The 24830-nt window shown below is 39.9% G+C and overlaps 1 protein-coding gene across 1 annotated transcript; it reads right to left on the minus strand.

Moving 5' to 3' along the window:
- Positions 1 to 1379: 1379 nt before the first annotated feature.
- LAPTM4A (lysosomal protein transmembrane 4 alpha) lies at positions 1380 to 19241 on the minus strand. The gene is made up of 7 exons (XM_039220195.1): positions 18963 to 19241; positions 10872 to 10992; positions 6938 to 7014; positions 6713 to 6835; positions 3543 to 3638; positions 2931 to 3029; positions 1380 to 2003 (listed from the first exon to the last, which is right to left on the minus strand). Exons 1-7 carry the CDS (start codon positions 19071 to 19073, stop codon positions 1929 to 1931), a joined length of 702 nt encoding a protein of 233 aa, XP_039076126.1. The 5' UTR covers positions 19074 to 19241; the 3' UTR covers positions 1380 to 1928.
- Positions 19242 to 24830: the final 5589 nt, after the last annotated feature.

A 24830-nucleotide genomic window follows, 5' to 3' on the forward strand; every position in this document is an offset into this window, starting at 1 on the left:
CCATTTCAGTTTTTATATAGAAACAAAGTGAGACTGGGAGGGCTGGGTGGCTCAGTCGGTTAAGCATCCGACTTCGGCTCAGGTCACGATCTCACGGTTCATGGGTTCGAGCCCCACGTCGGGCTCTGTGCTGACAGCTAGCTCAGAGCCTGGAGCCTTTTTCAGACACTGTGTCTCCCTCTCTCTGACCCTACCCTGCTCACACTCTCAAAAATAAAAAAAACATTAAAAAAAAAAAAAAAAAAAGAGACCCAGCTCAGAGAAGTTATCCTGGACTTGGAAATTTTCTAAAAACAGTATCAGTAAAATATCCTTCTCTACCCCAAACTGGGTATACCCCTAATACAACTGTACTTTTCTAAAGTTTATGCTTTATTTTGGTAGTGGTTGTTTTGTGAGATTGCAGCCAATTCTTTCTCCCTTTAAAAACTGTATAAAGTATATTCATGTGTGCCAACTACTGCTACAGAAGCAAGATGCGGAGTACTTTTAAGAGAAAATTTTTAGTCGTTTATCTGCAAGCTGCTGGTTTGCTTGCTTTCTCTTTGGTTCCCCTCTGAAGGTCAACAGACGCATCTAACCGTCAATTATTCTTTTTCTCCCCCTCCTCTATCTTGAATTACTTAAAAAAATTTTTTTTATTTATTTCTGAGAGAGGGAGAGAGAGACACCATGAACAGGGGAGGGTCAGAGAGAAAGGGAGACACAGAATCCGAAACAGGCTCCAGGCTCTGAGCTGTCAGCACAGAGCCCGACATGGGGCTCGAACCCACAAACCGTGAGATCATGACCTGAGCCAAAGTCGGACGCTTAACCGACTGAGCCACCCAGGCGCCCCTCTATCTTGAATTACTCTTGGTGAACTCATTACCAAACTACTAAATGATCTCTATATAAAAACACAGCACGCAGGGCTCCTGGGTGGCTCAGTCAGTTAAGTGTCTGACTTCGGCTCAGGGCATGATCTCGAGTTCATGGGTTCAAGCCCTGTGTGTCCAGCTCTGTGCTGACAGCTCAAAGCCTGGACCCTGCTTCGGTTTCTGTCTCCCTCTCTGCCCCTCCCCGACTCGTGGTGTCTCAAAACTAAACATTAAAAAAATTTTTTTTTAATATTAAAGAAAACCCACAGCTTGCTACCCTCATCATATAATTTTTCTAACAAATCATCAGTATTAAGTTATGGCCAGTGATTCAAGTAATACCTTCACCATAACTTTAAATAATATTTGTGTTATTGAACTAAAGAATTGCTTTCAAATGAAATCTAGCATTGTATTCTCAAAGTACCAAAAGATCCTAAGTCTTGAGTTTATTGTAATGGAAAATGTTAGGTTTTAGCTAACAAAGGGTAACAAATCTGTTTTAAAAAATGACAACAATAAGTATTTGAGAGATTTATTAAAGCATCTTATCACAAAGATGGAAACATACAAATTAGAAACGTGCAACCGTCATCTTCCACAGTCAAGTTAAAATGGTATAGATTTTTCCTGTTTTCATAGCTGAAAACTTCAGATCTTATACCCAACTCACTCACCCTGAATATTTAAGTCATTCTTCCTGAAAAGTATCCAGGGAGGCAAATAACCAAAATGCAAACTATTATATAAAGAAAGTGCAAAGTTAAAAAAAGAGAATGTGTAGAGAACACCCCCATCCCTCCCCCCATTCAAGGCAAACAATGGCACTTTGCTCTTGCTTAACCTAGATTGTCTTCAAAAACTATTAAAATGTAATAGACATAACGATTAAAAAACAAAACTTTGAATAGATGTCCAAAAGGCTTGTTAGTGTTTGAAAATAAATGCTTAAACAAAGGAAACTACATTTTATATCAAACAAGTTTGAAGAGCACTGTATTGCAGCATTCTGTAAAATAAACAAGACAAAAAGCTGGTATAGGGTTTATTGACAAAGGCAGAATTTCTTCAGGCAGGTATGTAAGGAGGCGGTGGCTCTTTCTCAGGCATCTTCACTGCCATCTCATAGGTTGGCAAAACATACTGGAGAGAGAAAAAGTTGTATCAGACTTAAATCCCCCTTAAAAAATTCCTATCTGGAATAATTCTAATGCTGTCAGGGTTTAGTTGAAGAAACTATTAGCTAAAAGGTTCCTGAGCGTAACTGGAGGTGAGGGGTCTGATCCAAGACTGCTACGGGGGGAGGGAGGGGGGAGGGAAGGCAGATTCTGCTTCTGAACTAACCCCGAGGCCGCCAGGACGCCCCTGCAGTGTGTCGGCCCGAACCAGAGCCCAGGGGCCGCAGAGCCACTTCATGGCCCCGCTGCACCACGCTAAAGGAAGCCTCCATGAAGATGCTGGGCCCTGAATTTCATCAGAATCTGTAATTAAAGGGCCAGGTACTTTTATATCATTTCTTCTAGGGTAAGAGTGGCATTCCAACCTAACTGACTCCAAGAGTGACAGGCTAGCCCTACATGGGCCACATACATTCTCCATGTTGAGAACCTGGAAAGACAACACAGCAGCAACCAAAGGGTCCCAGGAAGTAGGCCTCCCCACAGACTCATAGAACCCATTGCATTCATCTCCCCATAGAAAAATCAGCCCCCCCTTTTGATTGGATGATTTTTGAAAGCAACACAAGCTATAAATGACAGCACCCCATCCTTAGAAGTTCCAGAAGCCACAAGCCTGGCATGGTTCACATGGCTGTTTCCTATCTGATCTCCTCTGCAAAATGCAGCCCTCTTTGAGACTACCTATGAGTCCAACATAATAGTCAAACTAAATGAGCAGAGCAGTGCAGGGGTCTCTCACCCACGTAGCCAGGGTTCCAACTGGGAAATGCCGAATCTTGTGGATTTAAGCTATTCGGGCCCTAAGCCCCATACATGGCACTGAAGAGGCAGTCATTAAGAATAATCAATAATGACTACTGAAGATGTAATACAGTAAAAGGTCATTCACCTGTGGAGGTGCTTCAAAGGCAGGGTACACAGCAATCTCTGGCATGTTTCTGTTGTTGATGTATTTATAGCAGTTCCAAACACAGTTGATTAGATAAGCCTAAAAGAACGCAAACAAAATTTATTTATGCTAGAAACTCAACAGGCTACCTGCTCTAAAACTAAGGTGACTTCTAATGCCTTCCCCCTTATGTTCTCTGGAGAAGGGAACAAGCAGACATCTGGACCTAGCACAGGCAAGGCCCTCTCCCTACCTGCCCCCACTTGAATATCACAAGTTTTATTAATATCATTTTACAGAGGCACCAGAACTAGGGTTTCAATTCAGGTCTGATAACCATTGTGCTGCCACAGAAATTCTGTCTCTGAACCTCTGGAATTTTAACAGATTTTCAGTCAAATCATGAACTACTTCCAAAAACATAATGATCAGAAAGGGTCCTGGCATTTCCAACCGCTCTCTGGAAACAAGGAGGAGGACATCCCCTAGCTGCTACCTTTACGATGTCAGAATAAACACTGTCACTTAACTGTGAACTCTGAGGAGAACTCTGAGGCAACAAAGGGTTTAGATGGACAGTGTCACAGCCCAAATATTTAGTCAGTAACTCACCTTAAAAACAATGAATAAGGCAAAGAACACAAGAACAATGAAGAGGAGGCAGCTGGAGTCCAATGCCAAGAGGTCATCTTTGTAGGGAAAATCAGGCTATAAAAAAAAGGGGGTGGAGAGGTGAACAGGCAGAGCAGAGAAGATATTCAGGTCAGGGAAACTACGCTCCAGGGTAGCACAAAATCCACATGCTTACACACCTGTCCAAATCTACAGAATGTACAGAAGTGAACCCCAGTGTAAACTAGAACTCTGGGTGATAATGATGTGTCAATGTAGGTCCATCAATTGAAACAAATGCACCACTACGGTTTGGGATGTGGACAGTGGGGGAGGTAAACGGGGGGCACGTTCTATTCGATTTTGCTGTTAACCTAAAACTGCTCTAAACCATAAAGTTTATTAAACACACACACGTACACTCATAATTCAGCCATGTTCTGACAGTCTAGAGAGCATCCCTTAAAAATACAAACAGAGGGGCACCTGGGTGGCTTAGTCGGTTAAGCGTCCGACTTTCGCTTGGGTAATGATCTCACGGTTCGTGGGTTCGAGCCCCGCGTCGGGCTCTGTGCTGACTGCCAGCTCAGAGCCTGGAGCCTGTTTCAGTCTGTGACTCCCTCTCTCTCTCTGACCCTCCCCTGCTCACGCTGTCTCTCTCTCTCTCTCTCTCCTAAAAATAAATAAAACATTAAAAAAAACAAAACAAACAGAAAGGCACCAAATATCAGTCAGAACTGATATTCTAATAAAAACTTGTAAACAGAATTGAACTCACCATACCTCCAAGCCTCATCAACCTGAAGGCATGCTACCAAACACCTAAAATACATCTGAACACTGCTGTATGAACTGAGCTCATCTTCTCTTTCCAAAAATTTCCCTATTTTACATTTTTCTGGCCTTTGGAAAAGGATGATCTTGTCCTTGAGTCACTAGGTTAGGAAGTGTTAAGACTTATCTAAGTTCCATGGGTCATTTAGTCCTACATGGAGAAATTAATTTTTCTAAAAGCCAAATGTCAGTCTCAATGCTCATCAAAAAGGGGCAAAAAGAAGGCATGCCCCTGGTTATAAGGAAGGTAAGATTCTGTGGTTTACTGCGGACTTACTATGTTCCATTGTGAAGGGTTCAACTTTATTAACCCAAACAGTTATTTAGCATTTACCATGTACACAAGGCATTGAGCTCCATTCCAGGAGAAGGACATTACAAAAGAATAAGTTAGGATTCATAAGCTGGCCAACAGAGTAAGTACTTGCCAGTCTGAGAGACCAAGTGACTCCAACAGAGTGGAAAAACCACTGGGGGCTGTAAAAGGAATAGTAATTAGAATTCATTCTGAAGAAAAAAGTATCCACACACCAACTCCAAAACCAGCTAAGTGTCTACTTAGGACAAAACTGTTTTTTAAGCCTTTGTTATAAATAAAAGGACAAAAACTGAATGGGACCAGCTCATGGGGAATGCTATATATTTTATTCAGAAAGCTTGCAGTCTTTCAGCCAGCAGGACATGAGAAGAGATCTAGAATAAGGACACTTCTGACCATGGCCAACCAGGATACCAGGTCCTGCCCCTAGCCACTTCTCTCCAGCTCATCACATGCCGCTTCCCTCCCTTTTTCTCTGTGGCAGCCACCATGGTCCCCTTTTATCCTCTGACTATACCATGTTCCTTCCTGCCTCAAAGATCTCTCTCTGAGCTGGGTCATTTTCTCCTAGATTTTCCTTAATTCCTACTCGACTCTTGAGTGCAATTTAAGTCTTAATTCCCAGCCCAGGTCTGACACCAGACTGATATCCACTCACAGAGCCAATACTTTTCCTTCACAGATTTATTGCAGTAATTACCACTTAATTTTCCAATTCCTTTACTAGCAAATAAGTTCTAATGATGTATCCTAAGAACCTAGCAAAGTGCCTTGCAGAGAAGCAGCAACTAACAAATCTTTCTGAATGAATGACAGATTTGGTGGTACACATGATACAACAGACAGGAAATTTGCCAAATGGAGAGAAAATTCTTAATGACAGTATTTTTGAAAGGAACTTTCATTTACCTGGACTGCACCCCTCCTTCCAGACCTTACTCCAACCCAGAGGGTTCCCTACCCTTCATCATATGGCACTTATCTAAGCTCCTCCCTTAATGCTGTTGTGTAGAGTTACAGTTCATTAACAGAGATAACATCTTCATGTCTCAACTCCAATTCATGTCTACTAGAGAGAGAGGAAATTATGTTTATGCTTGTTATCCACACCATTCACCAACAATTTGCTTCCAATAGAGCCAAGAATACAGTAAACATTCAAATATTTGCTATGGATGTTCGCAAAGAAAAAAAGTGCAAAAGCAAAAACAGCACCCAGCATTTGCTTTTGTAGCAAGGTGTTGTAGAGGCAGCGCATCTCCCAAACAGAGAGGGGCCCCGCCAAGCTCTTCCCCTGGGAATTACACTCAGCAGCTCAGCATCCAGCCTCCACAGCTCTGAACTGGGTGTGTAAGCCCTTGAGGTTTACCTCAATTTATTTTGTGCATCCGTTAGCAAGGTGTGTCCTTGGGTATCAGAAAAGCCTAAGATTATTTTTGGGGTCTGGGAACAAACATTTACAACATTTCGGCTTACAGAAGATTTTAAAGGAATGCACTTTTAGGCAGAAAGGGAAGCCTATATAGCCAAATGATTATAGTACTTGTATACTCAAAACAAAAGATGAGCTACCCCTTAAGTTCTATGATATCCACCTTTAAAGACTTTTTAAAAAAATATTTATTGGGGGGGGAGGGGCAGAGAGAGAATCCCAATCAGGCCCCACTATCAGTGCAGAACCCAATGTGAGGCTTAATCTCACGAACCATGAGATCACAACCTGAGCTGAAAGACTCAGAAGCTCAACCGAATGAGCCACCCACGTGCTCCATCTTTAGAGACTTTTAATACTAGAATATCCAAATAGTATGGTAAGAAAATTTCCTATTTATATTACTGGTAGTTAATTATTTATATTAACAAGGTAGTTAAGGGTAACAATAATTATTTTGAAACCCTTTAAAACATAAACAGGATAGATTAAAATAAAAATAGCACCTAAAGCTGACTCAAAAGTTTGATTTAAATATTTTACTTAAAATGAAGAACAAAATGTTTAACCAGCATGCACACTTACTAACTGATCCAGATACTCTTTGATTCTTGGCAAGTAAGTGAGAGAACTGATAGCAACCAGGCAACTGAGAACGAAGTCAAACAGCCGGTAGCAGAAGAATGGAATCAGCCAACCCACTTGATACTAAAGAAAAAAAATAACCACAACATTACAACACGAATATAAAATATTAAGTATCATTCAGTAAAGGTCAAACTCTAAAAGTCAAGAATATAGGATACTTACAGAAATTGCTCCATATACCAGCATTGAACTGATGATAAACATAAGAACAGAGACAGCAAAAAGAACACAGGCATTATCTAAGAAAACAAAAACAAAAATCTAATTAAGCTACTTACGTAACCCAAAAAAAACCTCTTCATGACAAAATGTTTTGTTTTTTTTTAAGTTTACTTTTATTTATTTTGAGAGAGAGAGAGAGAGAGAGAGAGAGAGAGAGAGAGCGTGTGCATGTGTGCAAGGGGGAAAGGGGGCAGATACAGAGGGAGACAGACTCCCAATCTGCACTGTCAGCAGAGTCTGATGTGGGGCTGGAACTCATGAAACTATGAGATCATGACCTGAGCTGAAGACAAGAGTCAGAGGCTCAACCCACTGAACCATCCAGGCGCCCTGACAAAATAACGTTTTAAAACTAGCTTAAAAATATTTTCCAGAATGGCTTTGAAAAAAACCTAAGGCCAAGAAAGTTAAAAAAAAAAAAAAAAAAAAAAAATCCATCTCAGCATGAAGTAAGTTTTGAGGCATTCACGCCATTGTTTTTCTTGTTTATTAAATTGCTACAACTCATTAACTCTTATCATCAACTAGTCAACTCTGCTAAGGAGACAGGTCTCTGCCCAGAGTCTGAGTCTGAAGGTGTGCAAACAGATAATGATAATACAATGTGGCAAGTGCTGCTTTGGATTAGCTTTCCCTGGGGAATCAGGGAAAACACACAGAAGAAATGACACAAGTTGGGTCTTGTGAGATGAGCAGGGTTCAACAGGAGGGAAAGGCTGGTATTTGCTTAAAAGGCACAGACATATTAGACAGAGTGCCACAGCTGTCCCCTCTGGTCTCTGAGACAATACAGAGATTCAAGGATCTCCATTAACCTCCTCCTCTCTCTCATCCAACATGTGAACTCCCTGCTCCCCACTCCTCCCCCCTTGATTTCTCCACAACTTTACAAGCCCATTTTCTTCTTTGTTCTTCACCTCTTTGTCAGGTTGTCTTCTTCCTCTACGTTATCCAAGTTCATTAACTGTCTCACAAAACACCCGAGTAATCTCAACAATACTAAGCCACACTTGACCAGTTTCTTAGCACAGATATATAGCTAATTCTTTGACTCTGGATAGATATTAAGAACCAGAAGGGCACTAATAATGATGGACGATTAGAATAACTACTGAATATCCACACTACTGGATAAATGTCATGTATCACCTTGTCACTTGTAAGTATAAACATCATCAATACTTGGCACTAAGAAAAACCCTCTTTAGATTTTTCTAGAGGATATAGCTTTCCCTCTAGATACCCTGTAGCAAAAAAGGGGAGAAATAGAATAATGGGTGAAAATACATATATAATACCTAGAACGAGACACTCCAATATTTATGACTCATAAAGGAAACAATATGAGGGCTAAATGCCCAGATATGAACCTCAGGTTTCCACCCACCTCCATAATCAAGGACCTCCTCCAGGGGGCCCCAAGTGTTCACCCAATATCAAGATGAATAGAAATAAGATTAAATTCATATCTGAAAAACAGCTTGTATATGTTGTGGACAAATTTCATATATACTGAGAGTCATATCTTGTTTAGCTGATTAACCACAAACCTCATTATTTACAATCAGCCAGCAGGCCAACAATCAGAAATTAACTTGCCATCTCGTCTGCAAGAGTCAACTTTCCACTTCCAAGGAGACACAGACTACATATGACCAAGAATTACACATTTTTACGTTCGCTCAAGAATAAGGGCTTTGGCAGAACTATAATTAACACAAGTATGCTAATGCATAGATCTGACTTCCTCTACAGCGGCTGTGGCACTCACGCAGCACACAGCACGCAGCATGCAGCAAAACCTGGGGCTTCCTCCCTGCAGCTCCAGCCTCCAAGACCTACAGACCTACAAGAATGTCAATAGCCATAAATGTCTTTCTACACCTTGATTTTAAGAGAAACATAAGCTGACAGTGCACTGCTGACATTAGCAGATTTTTTATTCGTCACTGTATTTTGGTTTTTAAGTAGAAAGAGAAATAGACTACTTAAGGAAAAACAAATGCCAGAAAGGAGGTTTCTAATATGCTCTTGGTATTTCTTTTACCACATTTGACAACGTAATTAAAGGATTAAAAAGATCTGGGGCGCCTGGGTGGCTCAGTTGGTTAAGCATCCGACTTCGGCTCAGGTCATGATCTCACGGTTCGTGGGTTCGAGCCCCAGGTCAGGCTCTGTGCTGACAGCTCAGAGCCCGGAGCCTGCTTCAGATTCTGTATCTCCCTCTCTCTCTGACCGTCCCCTGCTCACGCTGTCTCTCTCTCTCTCTCTCTCAGAAATAAATAAAACATTAAAAAAAATTAAAAAAAAAAAAAAGGATTATAAAGATCTGAATGGACAATCAGCAGACACATTTTTAAAAAGCACTTAAAGGGGCACCTGGGTAGCTGGGTTGGTTAAGCATCCAACTCTTTGTTTCGGCTCAGGTCATGATCTTGCAGTTTCATGAGTTCGAGTCCTGCATCAGGCTCTGCCCTGGCAGTGTGGAGCCTGCTTAGGATTCTCCCCCCTACCTTCTCTCTGCACCCCCTCATCCTCACACGATTTCTGTCTCTCAAAATAGATAAACTTAAAAAAAAAAATTTGTTTTTAAAAAGCACTTAAAAAGTACTGTGTAAACAATGTTAGTTTTCTCATACTGAACTCTACTTGAACCCTAGAAACAGCAGCTGGCCCTGTGGACAGTGAATTATTTGAATTAACAATTTTTATTTTAATTATTTGTTAGTAGGCTCCATACCCACATGGCGCTTGAACGCACAACCCTGAGATCAAGAGTCACCTGCTCTAACAGCTGAGCCAGCCAGGTGCCCCCACAACCAAATTTGTTAAAAACAACCTCACAAGTTTATGAGAAGATCATAAATTTAATGAAGCTCAAGAATTTATAATAAAAGCTAATAAAACTAAAAACATGGTAACTTCTATAATATTATAAACACAGCTTATACATGAGAACTCAGGACATTTTTCTGAAGTGAAATTTTTAAAAAATCAACATGCAAAAGCTGTTTGCACTGCAAAGTTTGAGGCATAATTTTCTGTTCAAATATTAAGTTTCTAAGTATTTATAATAGAAAACTTTAGCCAGAATATGTTTAAACCTATATTTTAAATTTTGTTTACTAATTAAAAAAATTTTTTTTTCAAAGTTTATTCAGTTTTGAGAGACAGAGCATGAGAGGGGCAGAGAGAAAGGGAGACACAGTATCTGACGCAGGCTCCAGGCTGTGAGCTGTCAGTACAGAGCCCTACTCAGAGCTCGAACCCACAAACTGTCGAGATCATGACCTGACCCAAAGTCTGACACTTAACTGACTGAGCCACCAATGTACCCCTGCACCTGTATTTTAGAGAAAGATAGATAATGAAAATGCTATCAGGGAATAAACAGGTTTAAAAAGGTAATTTACATGAACGTCTTCTATTTTTAACTCCAACCATGTCTTTCTTCATCTAAATGATAGAAATACATTTGTAATTGTGACCCTGAGCAAAGATATCACCAAATATTCCAGTAACTCATATTTCATATTTTCCCGTATGCGTATTTGCTCCCATCCTCTACACTTGCCAGCTGACCTTCAAAGGTTCACAAATCTTTTTGTAATTTCTTCCTTCCTTCTTATCTCTACAGCACCAGACAGGAATCAAAGGTATGCAATGTGTATTTCTCAAAAATCTAGCAGTCTGTAACATTTTCTGGGCAGAAGTGCTCAATTATAATTCTAAGTATCTTTGAAAAACCCACAAAAAACACTTTTATGCCTCAGCAACAGAATAACTTCTATATAATTGAATAGATCGTCTAAATAGTGTGTTTGTGTGCACGTACACATAATTAACAGGAGGTGTATTTTCAACTAACACATACCAGCCATTCTCTCAGATGAATAGTAATTGCCAATGACTTCATACTGAATGTTGACAGCTGGCATTGAGTTTGGATGAGTTACTTCCACAGTCAGCAAAATTGCCATCAATAGGTTTACCACCTGTGAATGATAAAATGTTATCAGTTATATTATTAATCAGGAAATAGTCTTCAGCAACAATCTTTAGATGTCTTCCATATTTAAACTGTTTTACCTGCTGTAACAAAGATAGAAAATAATAGATTAACCTGTAGATAAAATAGTATTCAATACCATAAAGGAATAGTTGAAAAGTAAAGTATAAACTTAATCATTTCAGAGAAAAGATGTGTTGCCTGAACTTGCATTAATATCAACAAAATGGCAAAACAATTAAAAGGAATCATTACAAATTGTTCATGGTCAGAGTCACAAGTTTATTCACACACCAATCTCAGAATGTGAGTTTGAAGAAGCTACAGTTCATCCAATATTACTTATGTAAGCCATCAGTTAAGAATATAGTGATCTGTGAGGCTTATGACCTCACTACCTCCTCTCTGCTCTCCTCTGTACACATGCTCCAGGATGTTGGACATACCATTAAAATGAGGTTAAGATCAGCTTGATCAGAGCACACCAGGATCTCAGCTGCTAGAGCCTAAGCTAACAAATTTCAATTGATGCAGCCCAACTCGCACTGGCTTCATAAATTTTTTTAATGTTACAGGAGAGCAACTCCCTAAAACCCTTCATTCTTTTTCACACTTGATCCTAAGCTACCACCTGAACCTGTACAGTTAGTTGGATTCAGAGGCCCAAGCACAGCCCTTACACATTTGGAATGGAATTCCATCTTATTATCTTCTTGCTTGTCAAGATTTTCTGGCAGACACCCTACAGATTTACTATCTTGTTTTTTAGTTTCCAGCATTTAAAAATATGATCAGCATGTAATCAGTATCTCCATCTCAATCACTAGAAAAGAAAACCGGGCCAAGCACAGGAGGCGTCCAGTGGCTGTCCTCTTCCCATTAATCAGCAATCTCTGAACCAAATTCTTTATCATTTTCAGAGAAACATCTGGAGACTTTGTCAAATTTCCTGCTGAAATTCCATCATAGTATCTGGTGAGTTTTCCTAGTTTACCAGAGTTGTAACTCTAGTTACAGAGGTAATTATTTATGCCTTTAGTGGTTAAAGAATCCCTGCAGTATCCCAGGAGGCACCTCTTCCTGGAAGTGCTCAAAAACGGTCCTGTTAATGATTCAATAGAGAAAACCACCTAAGATTGGAGTTAGGGTTCCCTATCTAAAGTTTGCAGAAACATTATCCTCCTCCCTTTGTAAAAATCTGAACATTTGATACTTTTAAAATGTATTAAAGCAACAGTACTTTAAACAAACTCTATTACATAGCTCTCTCCTATCCACTTTGAATGATAAATGAGTTTATTGGTTGAAGACATTTCATATTCTCTATGACAGGCAACCCAAGTTTTATCATTCAGTAAGGTTAGGAGATCCAAACAGTATCAAATTCACAATCAACTGACATTTACTGAGGGTATACTATAGACCAGGCATGTTCAGATACAGATTATTTCACTTATTCCTCTGAACCATCTGAAGTAAATATTACTACAGTCCATTTGCTAATGAGGAAACTAAGTTTCAGCATGTGAAATAACTTGTGTTATAGAGGACAGAGGTTAGAGCTAGGACACAAACCTGGTTCTAAGACAACCTGCTTCTTAGCACCACATGATTACTTATACCAATTCCTATTCTAAGGTCTTTCCAGAAGAAGCTATTATCTAAGGCTATAAAATGTTTATACTTTACTGTCCAAATAAGTATGTTCAGTAAACATACCTTTTCCCTTGCATTGCTCAATAGCAAGATACTTTATCCTTCAACTCTTGGAAGGTCTTACAAAGGACAATCATATTTGCAAGCCGGCTCCCCAGTTGAAGGCTGATTTTTTTTTTTCCTGTCCATTTTTACCACAATGGGTTTTGGCTAGTGTGTGGTGTAAGAGTAGGAGCTAATAAAACTAGGGGAATTAATTATTAAACAATCAGATTTATCTACTGAAACCTTACAGATTCTGTGTATGGAAATCAGTTTGAAATCAATTCAGCAAATTATTCTTTGCTAAACACAATACAGTCAAGAGTTAAATTTAAATAGCTCTGCGCAGAGATGTCTGGGTGGCTCAGTCAGTTAAACCTCTGACTCTTGGTTTTGGCTCAGGTCATGATCTCACAGTTCATGAGCTTGAGTCCCATGTCCGGCTCCATGCTGACAGCAAGGAGCCTGCTTGGGATTCTCTTTCTGTCTCTGTCCCTCCCTTGTGCTCTTTCTTTCAAAATAAACTTAAAAAAGGAATAGCTCTAGCTCTGCATAGTACAGAAAAACACTCTCATGTCAAGAAAACCATGCAAACTCAATTACTAAATGAAGGAAATGACACAACCAAAATATTTAGTTTAATTTTCCCTTCTTAAATACCTTTATTGCAGGTAGAACTTGCCTGGGTGGCTCTGTCAGTTGAGCCATCCGACTCTCAGTTTCAGGTCATGATATCCCGGTCGGGATGGAGTACTACACTGGGCTCTTGTGCTGGCAGCTGTGGAGCCTGCTTGGGATTCCCCACCCCCACCCCCCCGGCTCCATGTCCCTCCCTCTCTCAGGCCTTCTCTCTCTCAAAACAAACTTACCAAAAAAGTTTTTTTACATTTCTTTTTCTTCTCTTCCATAGATAAGGTACAGACTTATAGTAGTATTAGTCACACTTCAAATGTCATTTCAGTCACAGCCTCAAGTATTAAAAAATCATAGATCTAATCAAAAGGACCAAAAAATGATAAATAAATTAAACTGCAGTGCTACTTCTTTAAAAGTTCAAACAGTCCTTCAAATTTTCACTGAGTTAATTATATACCATTAGGTCAGTAGATTTCATTAAAACCTCAACTTACATTTAAAGTATTAACCTGGAAAATCCATCCTTGTGATCTTAAAAGACTTACTACTGAGGACCCATGCTGTGCTCATATTTAGGCCCTGTGCTATTTACTTTTGATTACAGTCAATACTTCTACTAAGTTCCATGCAGCATTTTTCAAAAAATACATAAAATCAACTTTACAGTCTTGCAATAGAAAACTTCTCCAAAAAATTCAAGTATGTACAATTTCAGAATATTTATTCCCAATTTTTTCCTTTTACTGCATTCAGGAAAAATAAAAATGTAATTTAAATAATGATTAATTTCTAAGCCTCTTAATATGGAGGTACAGAATACAGCAAACATGTTAACAGCACCAGCTACAAACATCCCATTCAATGTGAAAGCGGTCCTGTACATTTATTGGGTCGAATTATGTGGCTTACATGGTTTTTGCAACCCTATTGTACACCTTGGATAAGTAAACAAACAAAAACAAATGCCAGATGCGTTAGATTTTACTCGTTACAAAGAAACAGTTAATAGACACAAGGAAGCACTAGGCCTCAGAAGAGGAATTCCTCTTTGCTTTCTCATCTCACTGCCCCATACCCTTCCCTGAAGATTCTTTGGGGGCTGGTTTTTGTCTTAAATCATTATTCTTTAGGTTCCCACAGCACATCCTGCCACAACCCAGTATCTGCTGAGACTATAAAACAAAGTGTGTGCTTCAGGGCATCCTGATAAGGGTCTCCCAGGCAGAGGGAGTCTCCACCGGGGCAGCCAGTCGGCAAAGCACTGCCAGCAGATACAGATCAAAATGGCCAACCTCCAACGATATCGTTAAATGTTTCACATACATGGAAGCCTCCTGTTGTTTACTGGTAGTTACAAACATGCCGTTACAAATGAGGTATTCCTATTGCTTTTAGGAGGAGACAATTAACAAATGTCTAATGAATACTTCAAATGTTCTAATTAACAAGCTAGCTACTGTACACATTTTATAGAGAAAGGCATATCTATCATCTTTCTCCCTCAAGAACATCTTGTGGGAGAGAAAAATAAAAAGATGATCATTAGTAATCATGTAATCAGTACTATTTAATAAGTACATACAAGTGGCATATAGAAACTTTTCCAAGTACGCAATGAGGAAACCAGATCCCTCTGGCTAGAAAACAAGAAAAGCTTCACCAAGAAAACATCTGGGCTAACCATTAAAAAATTAAATGAAACTGGCAAATGCTGTTAACAGTTGAAGCTGGGTGATGAGTAAATGAGAGATGTTAATGCTATCACATTATTCTTTGGATTTGAAATTTTCCTTAATATAATACTTTTAAAATGTGACTTGGGAGGGGAAGAAATAGCACATATGAAAGTACTGAGACATAAAAAAGCGTGTTTGGGGAAAGATATTAACTTCAAAATATAAACAGGCTATACTCTTATTTAAAGGAGTCAGGGGTGAGGGTTGGAAAAGAACACAGTTTGAGGAAATCTGTCTTCACCTCTCTCCCAGTCACCTAACTTTAGATTATTTATGGCTGAGACATTCATGAAACATTAGCAATCTATTAAATCTTTCCAAAACATAATATCACAAATGCTCAAAATGTATTCTTGTAACACACCATCAACCATGAAGGAGGACACCTCCTCAGCCCACTTTTAAGACTATTTTCAATTATTCAATGAACATTTGAACTTCTATGTAACAAACTTGTTTGGAATCATCTGGCTTCAGACTCTTTAATAAATAATAGAGAAAACAATTTTAGGAATGCTAGAATTTAAAGTAGAGCTCATTCTGAAATTTTTTATTACTTGATCAGAGATTAAGCCACCCATGCTTCTTTCAAATCTAAAATGCAAAGGCTAGGGGCGCCTGGGTGGCTTAGTCGGTTAAGCGTCCGACTTTCGCTTAGGTCATGATCTCGTGGTTCGTGGGTTCGAGCCCCACATCGGGCTCTGTGCTGACTGCCAGCTCAGAGCCTGGAGCCTATTTCAGAGTCTGTCTCTCCCTCTCTCTCTGACCCTCCCCTGCTCACGCTGTCTCTCTCTCTCTCCTAGAAATAAATAAAAATATTTTTTAAAAAGTAAATAAATAAATAAAATGCAAAGGCTAACACTCCAGGGCTGGTACCTCTGGTGCTTATAACTGGCTCTGGCTTCTCTATGTTCTATTTGATACCATAGAATTAATACTTTAGTACACGGTGTTGGAAAGGCCTTAACACCAGACTAGCTGCCAGAGAAAGCAAGGACGCACTGCCACAGAGTCTAGGCCCAGTAGCACCACCACCCCACCCCCAAACAGCACAGAGGCAATCATCATAAGATATTCTCCCACCTGAAATTGAGGAAGGGCGTATCCTTACTAAGTACTGGAGGAGGGAAGTGACGTTCTACCTCACTCAATCCCATATTACTTCTGTCTTAGTAAAGAAGCTTCTAGCAACAAAATGCACTGTTTGGACAAGACCTCTTTGTTTAGAGGCATTACACTACACTTTTGTCTGGGTGGTCTTGTTTTCTAAAAGGTTACACACCTTTCAAACTAGACAGAAACTGTGGGGTTTTTTTATATTGCTATGGTGCCAAAGCTACACTTTTGAAAGTCACCAACAAAACCAACGTCCTTTGTCCAGTCCTTCATCTAATTAGAATCTGATGTTACTGATCACCTTCCCCTCCCCTTTGTCACTGTGCTGTTAAGTTCCACTTTCGTATATGTGCTCCAAAAATCTGTGATACCATAAAATATCTTAAGTGCAGATACATTCTTCAAGACAGAAACATCTGAGTGCGTCTGTGTGGCAGCTAATAGAAATAGAACAAATAATGACTTATGGTCCCTGTGATTTATTCTTTTTCTAGATCTACCAAAGCCTTTTACATTGCAGATGACCAGTAAGTCCCTTATTTTAAGACAAGATTAATTGATTTCAGCAGCTTATAATGTTCTATTAACCTAAAAACTCACACAATTAAAAACAGCTACGGGATCCTTCTAAAATTGTGAAAACTAAAGTATGGAAAAAGGGAGAGATGTAAAATGTTTTCACCATCAAGTGCCTCCAGTGGGGAATAAAGTTAAACTCCTCACTCCCTATTTTGGGACAGTAAATGCCCTTACTAAAGTTCTGCTCCCTGCATTTCAGGTTTTGCAGTTTGTAACTCGTATTTTCCCCTACAATTCCTTTCACTTTTATGAGCTGATCCCATAGCATCAAAAAAAAAAAAAAAAAAATCTGCCTAGAAAAGACTGGAAATACTGCCAATTACATTCAGATGGTTGAAATTGGGATGGTGGTTATTTCCTTCTTGAGGAGTTAGAAATCCTTTGTTCTGTGAATGGAGGGAAGGATCTGAGAAGAAACAGGATGATTAGGTTTACAGGCATGAGTCCCAGTTGATGGACACAGCTTCCAGGTTCAGTAGTGGGGGGGGGGGGGGGGGGGGGGGGGGGGGGGGGGGAGTTATCTTCTAGGGACAAGGGAGAGAAGGTAGAGTAAGAGGTTTGAGGACCCTTATATGATTCATTTAGGGGAATGGAAGGAAGGCAGAGCTAAGGACAAACAAAAGAAATGGAAGACCCAAACCCTTGGCAGACTGGAGAATAAATTAAAGGAAGTGAGAAATACAATGCTATTACCATTCATTAACAGATTAAAGTCCAATATTACAAATCAGCTGAAATATAAAACAGAGTTTTTGAGGGGAAATTTGATATAATTATGCCAGTTAAGAGTTTTGAATAAGAAAGTTCAGGAAGCATTAAAATAAACCTAGAAACAAAGGCCTAGGTATTGAAGTTTTGTTTTGCTTTTTACTGTACATCAATAAAACAAAACTGTATAAAAACAAACATAAAACAGGGCAATCAGAAATAATGTGAGGGTCAGGGAGTCCCCTGGGCGTGGGCCATGAAACAGTATCTACCTAAGATTATTCTCACCTGGTGTGGGTCCAAATACTAATGATTTCAAGGCACTGGGTAGGAAGTAATGATAACAGAGAAAGGCAAAGAAGAATGTGTGAATAGCTTTTTTTTTTTTTTTTTTTTTTTTGCAGTTCACAGAAGTTAACAGAAACAATACAGTATCACTAATGCCACAACCCTCCATACCGACCCAAAAACCCAAAACAACAAATCACAAAGTCATTAGTGAAAACTTGCAAATCAATTCAACAATATGAGAAGTCTGTCAAAGCTTCAGCGAAGTCATTATAGCCCAAAGCTATCCCAACAGAGTCATAATTACCTTCAAAGTGTAGGAATACTGCAGATGGTGATAAGAAATCAGGGAAGTATTACTGGTGAACCACCAATCAATTAACCCTGTCAACTTGGTTATGATACAGATTTACACAGATCTTGGAATCCAGGAAATGCTAGTGTATGTGGCCAGAATAAAGAAGGCTCTCAAAAAAGATGTCAAAAAACGGAATGGGTCTGAAATAATATTGTCTAATGGGCAAGGGAGTAGTTGCACCAGGAAAAAGCAGATCAAGTGTAAATCCTGGCAAAAGGTACCGACTGTTGCGAATCTGGAGGTTCTCTTAGGCCTTTCTGCCGACATCACACACACACATTATTATAACAAAATAAGGTCCAAGAACCACAGGCAACTGCGTTATAACTGGATCTTTCGCTTTCCTTTCCGGAAGACGATGTCGAAACTGTGCTGAATTTCTCAAGATCCACTCTTGTAGGGAACAAAATTCCAGGGAGCATACGTGGAAGAAGGTTCTCTCTAATCATGGAAGTACACAAAGGACCAAAACCAGTTTCCAGAACTCCCCACCAAATCCTAATACCATCATCCCTCCCACCACCCCTACTCTCCATCCCCCTCCCCCAACCCACAACGCCTCCGCTTCTCCCCACCCCCTTTCTCCAACAATTCGTCCCAAGAAACAATCCCCCCCTTCCTACACACCCCACTCCGATTCAAGGCCACAGCCTCCTCTCCCAAAGTTACTACACCCTAAAAAGAGGCTCCCCTACGCCTTCTCGCCCCACCCAACACCCCCTTTGCAGTCCCACCCCCTCCCAGTGAACACTCCCCACATTTCAGACCGGGCTCCCCCACTTCCCGCTCATGCGCATTCTGCCGGGGCCCCCATCCTCCCGCTCCGCCCGCCCTTACCATATACCAGGTCCCCAGGATGATCGTCCCGGTGCGGACATGGCAACAGCCGCAGCACCGGGTGCTGTAGAACCGGTCGCTGCGGCTCCGCTTGAAAGTCATGGACACCATCGGGAATCTCACAGGCTCCGTTCTAGGCTGGGCCCCTGACAAACGCTCTCCGCCCGGAGGTCGAACCCAAAAAGCTCTGCCACAGTCTCCAAAACCAAACGACGCGTCTTCAAGCCCGCCCCCGGCCCGGGCCCCAGCCAGCTCCTTCGCGCCTGCGCACTGAGTGCCCAGAGCCGCTCTCGCGCGACCTCGGTTTACCCCTCTTTCTCCACCTACCCCGCACACAGGCCAATGGAAGAGCGGAAAGCTGGGCGGGCTCGGCCCCTGACTGGAAAACCTTGGGGAGTGACAAGACGTCACGCCCAATCAGAAGTGCGACTCGCCTTAGCGCTAGTGGGTCCCCGCCTCTTACGCGAGGTCTCGGGCTGACTCGCAGGCCTAGAATAGCTCGGGAGAAGTTGGTGGTTTACCATCCCCGAGACGAGAGGGACAAGAAAGGAAACATTTAATGGGAAGAGGCAGGGACAAGATGGGTTGGTGGCAGAAAGCGGGCACGAGGGACTTTTGCGTGTCTCCACCACGAATTGCTTCGGAGTCGTCACGGGACCGCGGCTGCTCACTCGACCTTTACGCGCGGCTCGATTGTTTGGCTGGCCGGGGGCGGCGCCAGTGGGAGAGGGGTGGGGCTAATCCGCGTTCTGGAGCCTTCCTCGCTGCAGGGGTGGGAATTGGTGACTTCTTAGAAGATGACGGGTTTAGGTTTACACCCTCACTCCCTTTGAAGGCTTCCTGTTGGGAGCAAAGAAATACCACCTGTTAGGCCACCAAGAAGCCAGAGGATTGAGGAAAATAAACATAAAGCAGAAGAACTGCTTAGTTGCTGGGTGTTTACAGATAAGAGATTTTTATTGGGAAAAACTGTGAAACGTGTTGAAATGGACCGAGATTACTGGGCTCGTAAAGTGAAAAACCGGCCACAGTCTGACACACCTTTCTGGGTATCCTGATTCTGTGTGGGTTCTCTGCCTTTCTTTGAGGAACTCCTTAAAACTATTGTAGGTAACTAATAACAAGAGGAAATACTCCTGTCCTTTGAACTTGACAATGAATCTTAGCGCTCCTCAGAAGAGGAAAGCCATTTTGCATCTATTTGTGAATTCATCTCCCATTCACAATTCAACAATATAACTGAGTACTTTAAATTCGTCTTTAAACTGGTTCTAACAGGTTACTGGTTTCCTCGGTGAATAAATAAAATCATTGTGACTTGTTTATTTTGTATTTGTGTGAGACAAGGCTTTTACCTTTAAAAAAAAATACATGGTTCAACTGTTTGGAAAGTACACTTAACTTTTAGTGAAGAAAAAGGCCTCCGCTCCCCCCTCCCCCCCCCGCCCTGGAGTATACTCTTAGCTGGAGACCAAAGTGAATTCAGAGTAAAGGTTATTGCGTTGATGTGGCTTCAGTGAACAGTGCTTGAAGTTATATATTGATTTGTTGATTATGTCGCCACTAAAATGTAAATTCTAGAAGAGCAGAGACTTTGTTTACTTCTGCAACATTGAAGAAATTGTCCGCTGACAATTATGCTAGTTTGGATAATACTTCCAAACTCTCTGGGAGGCCATAGTTAGGTCAGGCTACACTGAAGGATGGAGTGGAGTGGAAGCAATTTGACTCATAATGAATGATGACATTTCTCCACTTAAGGATATAATAACACTCCTCTCCCCCCTCAAAATTACATAGCCCTTTCTGTGTTTTGTGCATGTATCACTTTATTTTGAATCATTTCGTTCTTTCAACAATAACTATCAGGCAGGTACTTTTATATTATTTAACTCCACAGAAAAGCCAAATTTCATATCCAAGGTTACAAGGCTAGAATGTGGAGAAAATGGAACTCTCATATGTTGCTGGTGAGAATGTAAAATGGTGCATCTGTTGTTGTAAGTTTGACAGTTTCTCAGGAAGTTAAACATAGAATTGCTTTAAGATCCAGCAATTCCACTCCTCCGTGTATATAGAGAATCAAGTTCACACAAAACCTAGTCACAGATGTTCATAGTGGCATTACTTAAATAGAAAAAAAAAAATGAAAACAATCCAAATGTCCATTAACCAATGAATGGAAAAATAAAATGTAATGTAACCATACTAATGGGATATAACTCAGCAATGAAAAGGAATGATACATAATCCACCCTAAAAAACACTATGCTGAGTCAAAGAAGGCATTCACAGACCACAGTGCTTTGTTATATAGACCATTTTTTATGAAATGCCCAGAGTAGTCAAATCTATGGACATGGAATGTACATTCATGGTTGCCAGTGGCTGGAGTTGGTGGGGGACAGGGATGATTGCTAAAGGAGATGGAGTTTCTTTTTTCTTTTTTTTAATGTAGTTTCTTTTTTCTCTTTTCTTTTTTTTTTTAGTGATGGAAATGTTCTGGGGTGCCTGGGTGGCTCAGTCGGTTAAGTGTCTGACTTCAGCTCAGGTCATGATCTTGCAGTTAGTGGGTTCCAGCCCTGTGTCAGGCTCTGTGCTGACAGCCTGCTCGGAGCCTGGAGCCCGTTTTAGATTCTGGGTCTCCCTCTCTCTCAGACCCTCCCCTGCTCATGCTGTCTCTTGGTCTCTCTCAGAAATAAATAAAACATTAAAAAAAAATTTTTTTTTAAAGAAAATGTTCTACAATTAGGTTGTGATGGTGGCACAATATGAATACACTAAAACCCATTAAACTGTACACTTTAGGTAAATGTGTGCAAATGTGAATTATATCTCAATAAACTACTAAAGGAGGGATATGGGAGAGGGGGCTGGTTACTGGGCCCAAGTGGAAGGGTCAGCCTTAACAGGAAGAGGAACCCATTGAAATGGAAACGTATGAAACAGAAAACGAAAATCTCAATAGATTGGATAAACTCTTGATTGAATCATCTTAAGAAAATCTTAGTGCATTAGAAGATTGCACTGATGAACTGACCCAGAACTTGGCACAGAGACAAAGAGGTAAAATATGAGCGGTGATGACACGGAAGATAGATAAAAGTTTACGAGTAGATTCCAATTCCTCAGCTGTGAAATTCCAATTGCAACTGATAATATGTCATTACATGTTATTTTAATTTGACCTTTCATGCCATAATTTACACTTGAAAAGTGCTCTTCTGTATTATGCTTCCCTATCAACTTTCGTCATAGCACTCTTGGAGAAGACAATTTTTAAAGACTTCTACCAAGGAAAAGCCAATAAAAGCATTTATAGCAGATGAATGGATCTATAAAAAAAAATCTATTCCTTACTTCCAAGAAATGAGAGGATTAGTTAAAAATAAATTTAAAGCCCCATTACTCCTCATTAGATTGTTTCATCAGCTGTGAGGCACCTGGAAAATATGGATGGAATATTCAAGTTAGTCTTTCCCCCATACCTCTTCATGAAGCAAAGATTGTTTTGACTGAAAAATGCTCCTTAATAAAATAGAACCAAGTTGCTTTCCTTTAATGTCCTATTGAAATATTTCAAAAAGAACTTCATTTCACTTGTTCAAAAGACACCCTTAACCATCTTCTCAAGTAGTTCTTGCCTTTGAATTCTTGACGTTCTGTCAATTTCTTTAAAGTCTGCCTTGGCACATTTCATGGTTGTATCGAAATGTTTGCCTTATAATCACACAGGATGGTAACTCCAAAACAACACAACTACCTTTATAGAAACAATTTAGCAGCCTTCCCATGTGGTTTCATAGAGTTGTTATTTTCCTGTAAGTTAATATGGTGCTCAATGACTTTTTTAAGATTTTATTTTTGAGTAATCTCTCCACCCAATGTGGGGCTCAAACTTACGACCCTAAAATCAAGAGTTGCATGCTCTACTGACTGAGCCAGCCAGGCATGCCTCAATGAATTTCTTATATTCCTCAAAAAAGCTTAACAGAAAAGAAATCTGGAATTTTGTATCCTGCTTCATAGAGTACTAGTGTATTAGTAGAAGTCAATAGGCTATTTAAGCTGTTTTATAAATCAACTGATTTCTTTCCTACACCAAAATTGAGCTTCAGAATAAAGAACAGTACCAAAGCAAATGAATGTACAAAGGGCAACAGTGAAAAGTAATCTATAGCAAATTGAATATCTTTGCATCTAAACATATCATAGAAATTCATCACAGCAGAAAGAGATAAATGGACAAAGAATATGAATGAACAATTACAAAGTGACAAAGTTTTCTAAGGAATAAGAAACACGTGAACATGATAAATCAAAGAATTGAAATTAGATCTGTATGAAAGATTATTCCACTCCCTTTATTAAACGAATGTAACTTGAGAAGGATATCCTGAAGTTAATACTTTTGTATATAACTGATGGGATTGTAAATTGGCACCACCATTTTGAACAGCTCTTTGATAGCATGTATTAAAGCCACAGTAAATTCACATTCTCTAACCTTGTAGTGCCATTTCTAAAAATCTTAAAGTCTAAAAACTGAGAAAATGATCTGCACAAAGGTATCCTCTATCTCTGCATTATTTATAATAGAAAAAAATTAGAAACAACCTAAATGACCAGTGATAGTTTAGTAAATTATGGTATACCTTCCAATGAGATACTAACGTTATTAAAATTGTAAAACAAGATAAAATATTTATGGCATAATGTTAAATGAAAAAGAGAATACAAAATTCCTTATACTATGTTGACAGCAATACTAAACATAAGCCAGAAGTAAATATATCAAAGTGAAAATCAGTGGTTGTTAAGCTGGTAGAAATTATGGGTTTATGAGACTCCTTTTCTCTATATCCAGTGAATGAGTATGTGTATGTGTGTGTAGTTGTTGAAAAAGTTCATTTCATTATTATTTTTAAAATATTTTAAAAGTTTATTTATTTTGAGACAGAGAGGGAGAGAACATGTGCGAGGTAGAGGCAGAGAGAGGGAGAGAGAATTCCAAGCAGGTTCCGTGCTGTCAGCGCAGAGCCCAATGCAGGATTCAAACTCAAACCATGAGATCATGACCTGAGCCAAGATCAAGAGTCAGATGCTTAACTGACTGAGCCACCCACGTGCCCCAAAAAGTTCATTTTATAATAAGATATCAGGCAGTCTTAAAACCCTAAATTATTAGCGGGGGTCTAAATTAGTGAAAAGAACAAGTTCTAGAATATTTTAAAAGAAATCTAACTTTATTCCTTTCTAATATGTAATTGATAAATAAGTAAGCTTGATTGTGATCAGCATGTTAGTAGCCTATGATCATTTTTACAATGGGAGTCACGTTTTCCTTGTCCAGACTCTGAACTTGATAAGTAGGGAACTCTGGTCCTGGCTCAGCCCCTATCTGAGTATTCTGAGGAACTCTTTCAATTGCTTAAATTTCCATATTATTACTTTTGAGGGTTTTACATTTTGCCACTTTCCTGGGCAAAGCCTCAGTAGTTCATTCGGCTTTATTTTCTTCATGTGCAAAACTAGCGCTTAAACTAATTGATGTCTAATTCCAGATCTATAATCTGATTCTAAGTTAAGACTCTCAAACTACTTTAAGGCTTCTACTTCTCAAATTCTTTAGGATTTCGATCTAACAAGCTTCAGCTCAGGACCCTTCTCTTGTTTGTGTCTGGAAAAGCCTCTTTCTGTGTGTTAAAAAATGATCATATGTTTTTATTTAATTTGGAAAAAAGAGGTTTTGACCCCCACTGGTTAAGGCAATTGTCTGTTCCATCACCCCTTTTCCTTTACAACATTTCTTCTTGTATCAGGTGTTCTAGTGGCTGTAGGATATAGGGCATTCAAGTAAGGAGAAGT

This window comes from Hyaena hyaena, unplaced genomic scaffold, assembly GCF_003009895.1.
Source record: "Hyaena hyaena isolate Hyena2069 unplaced genomic scaffold, ASM300989v1 scaffold_874, whole genome shotgun sequence".
Lineage (NCBI taxonomy): Eukaryota > Metazoa > Chordata > Mammalia > Carnivora > Hyaenidae > Hyaena > Hyaena hyaena.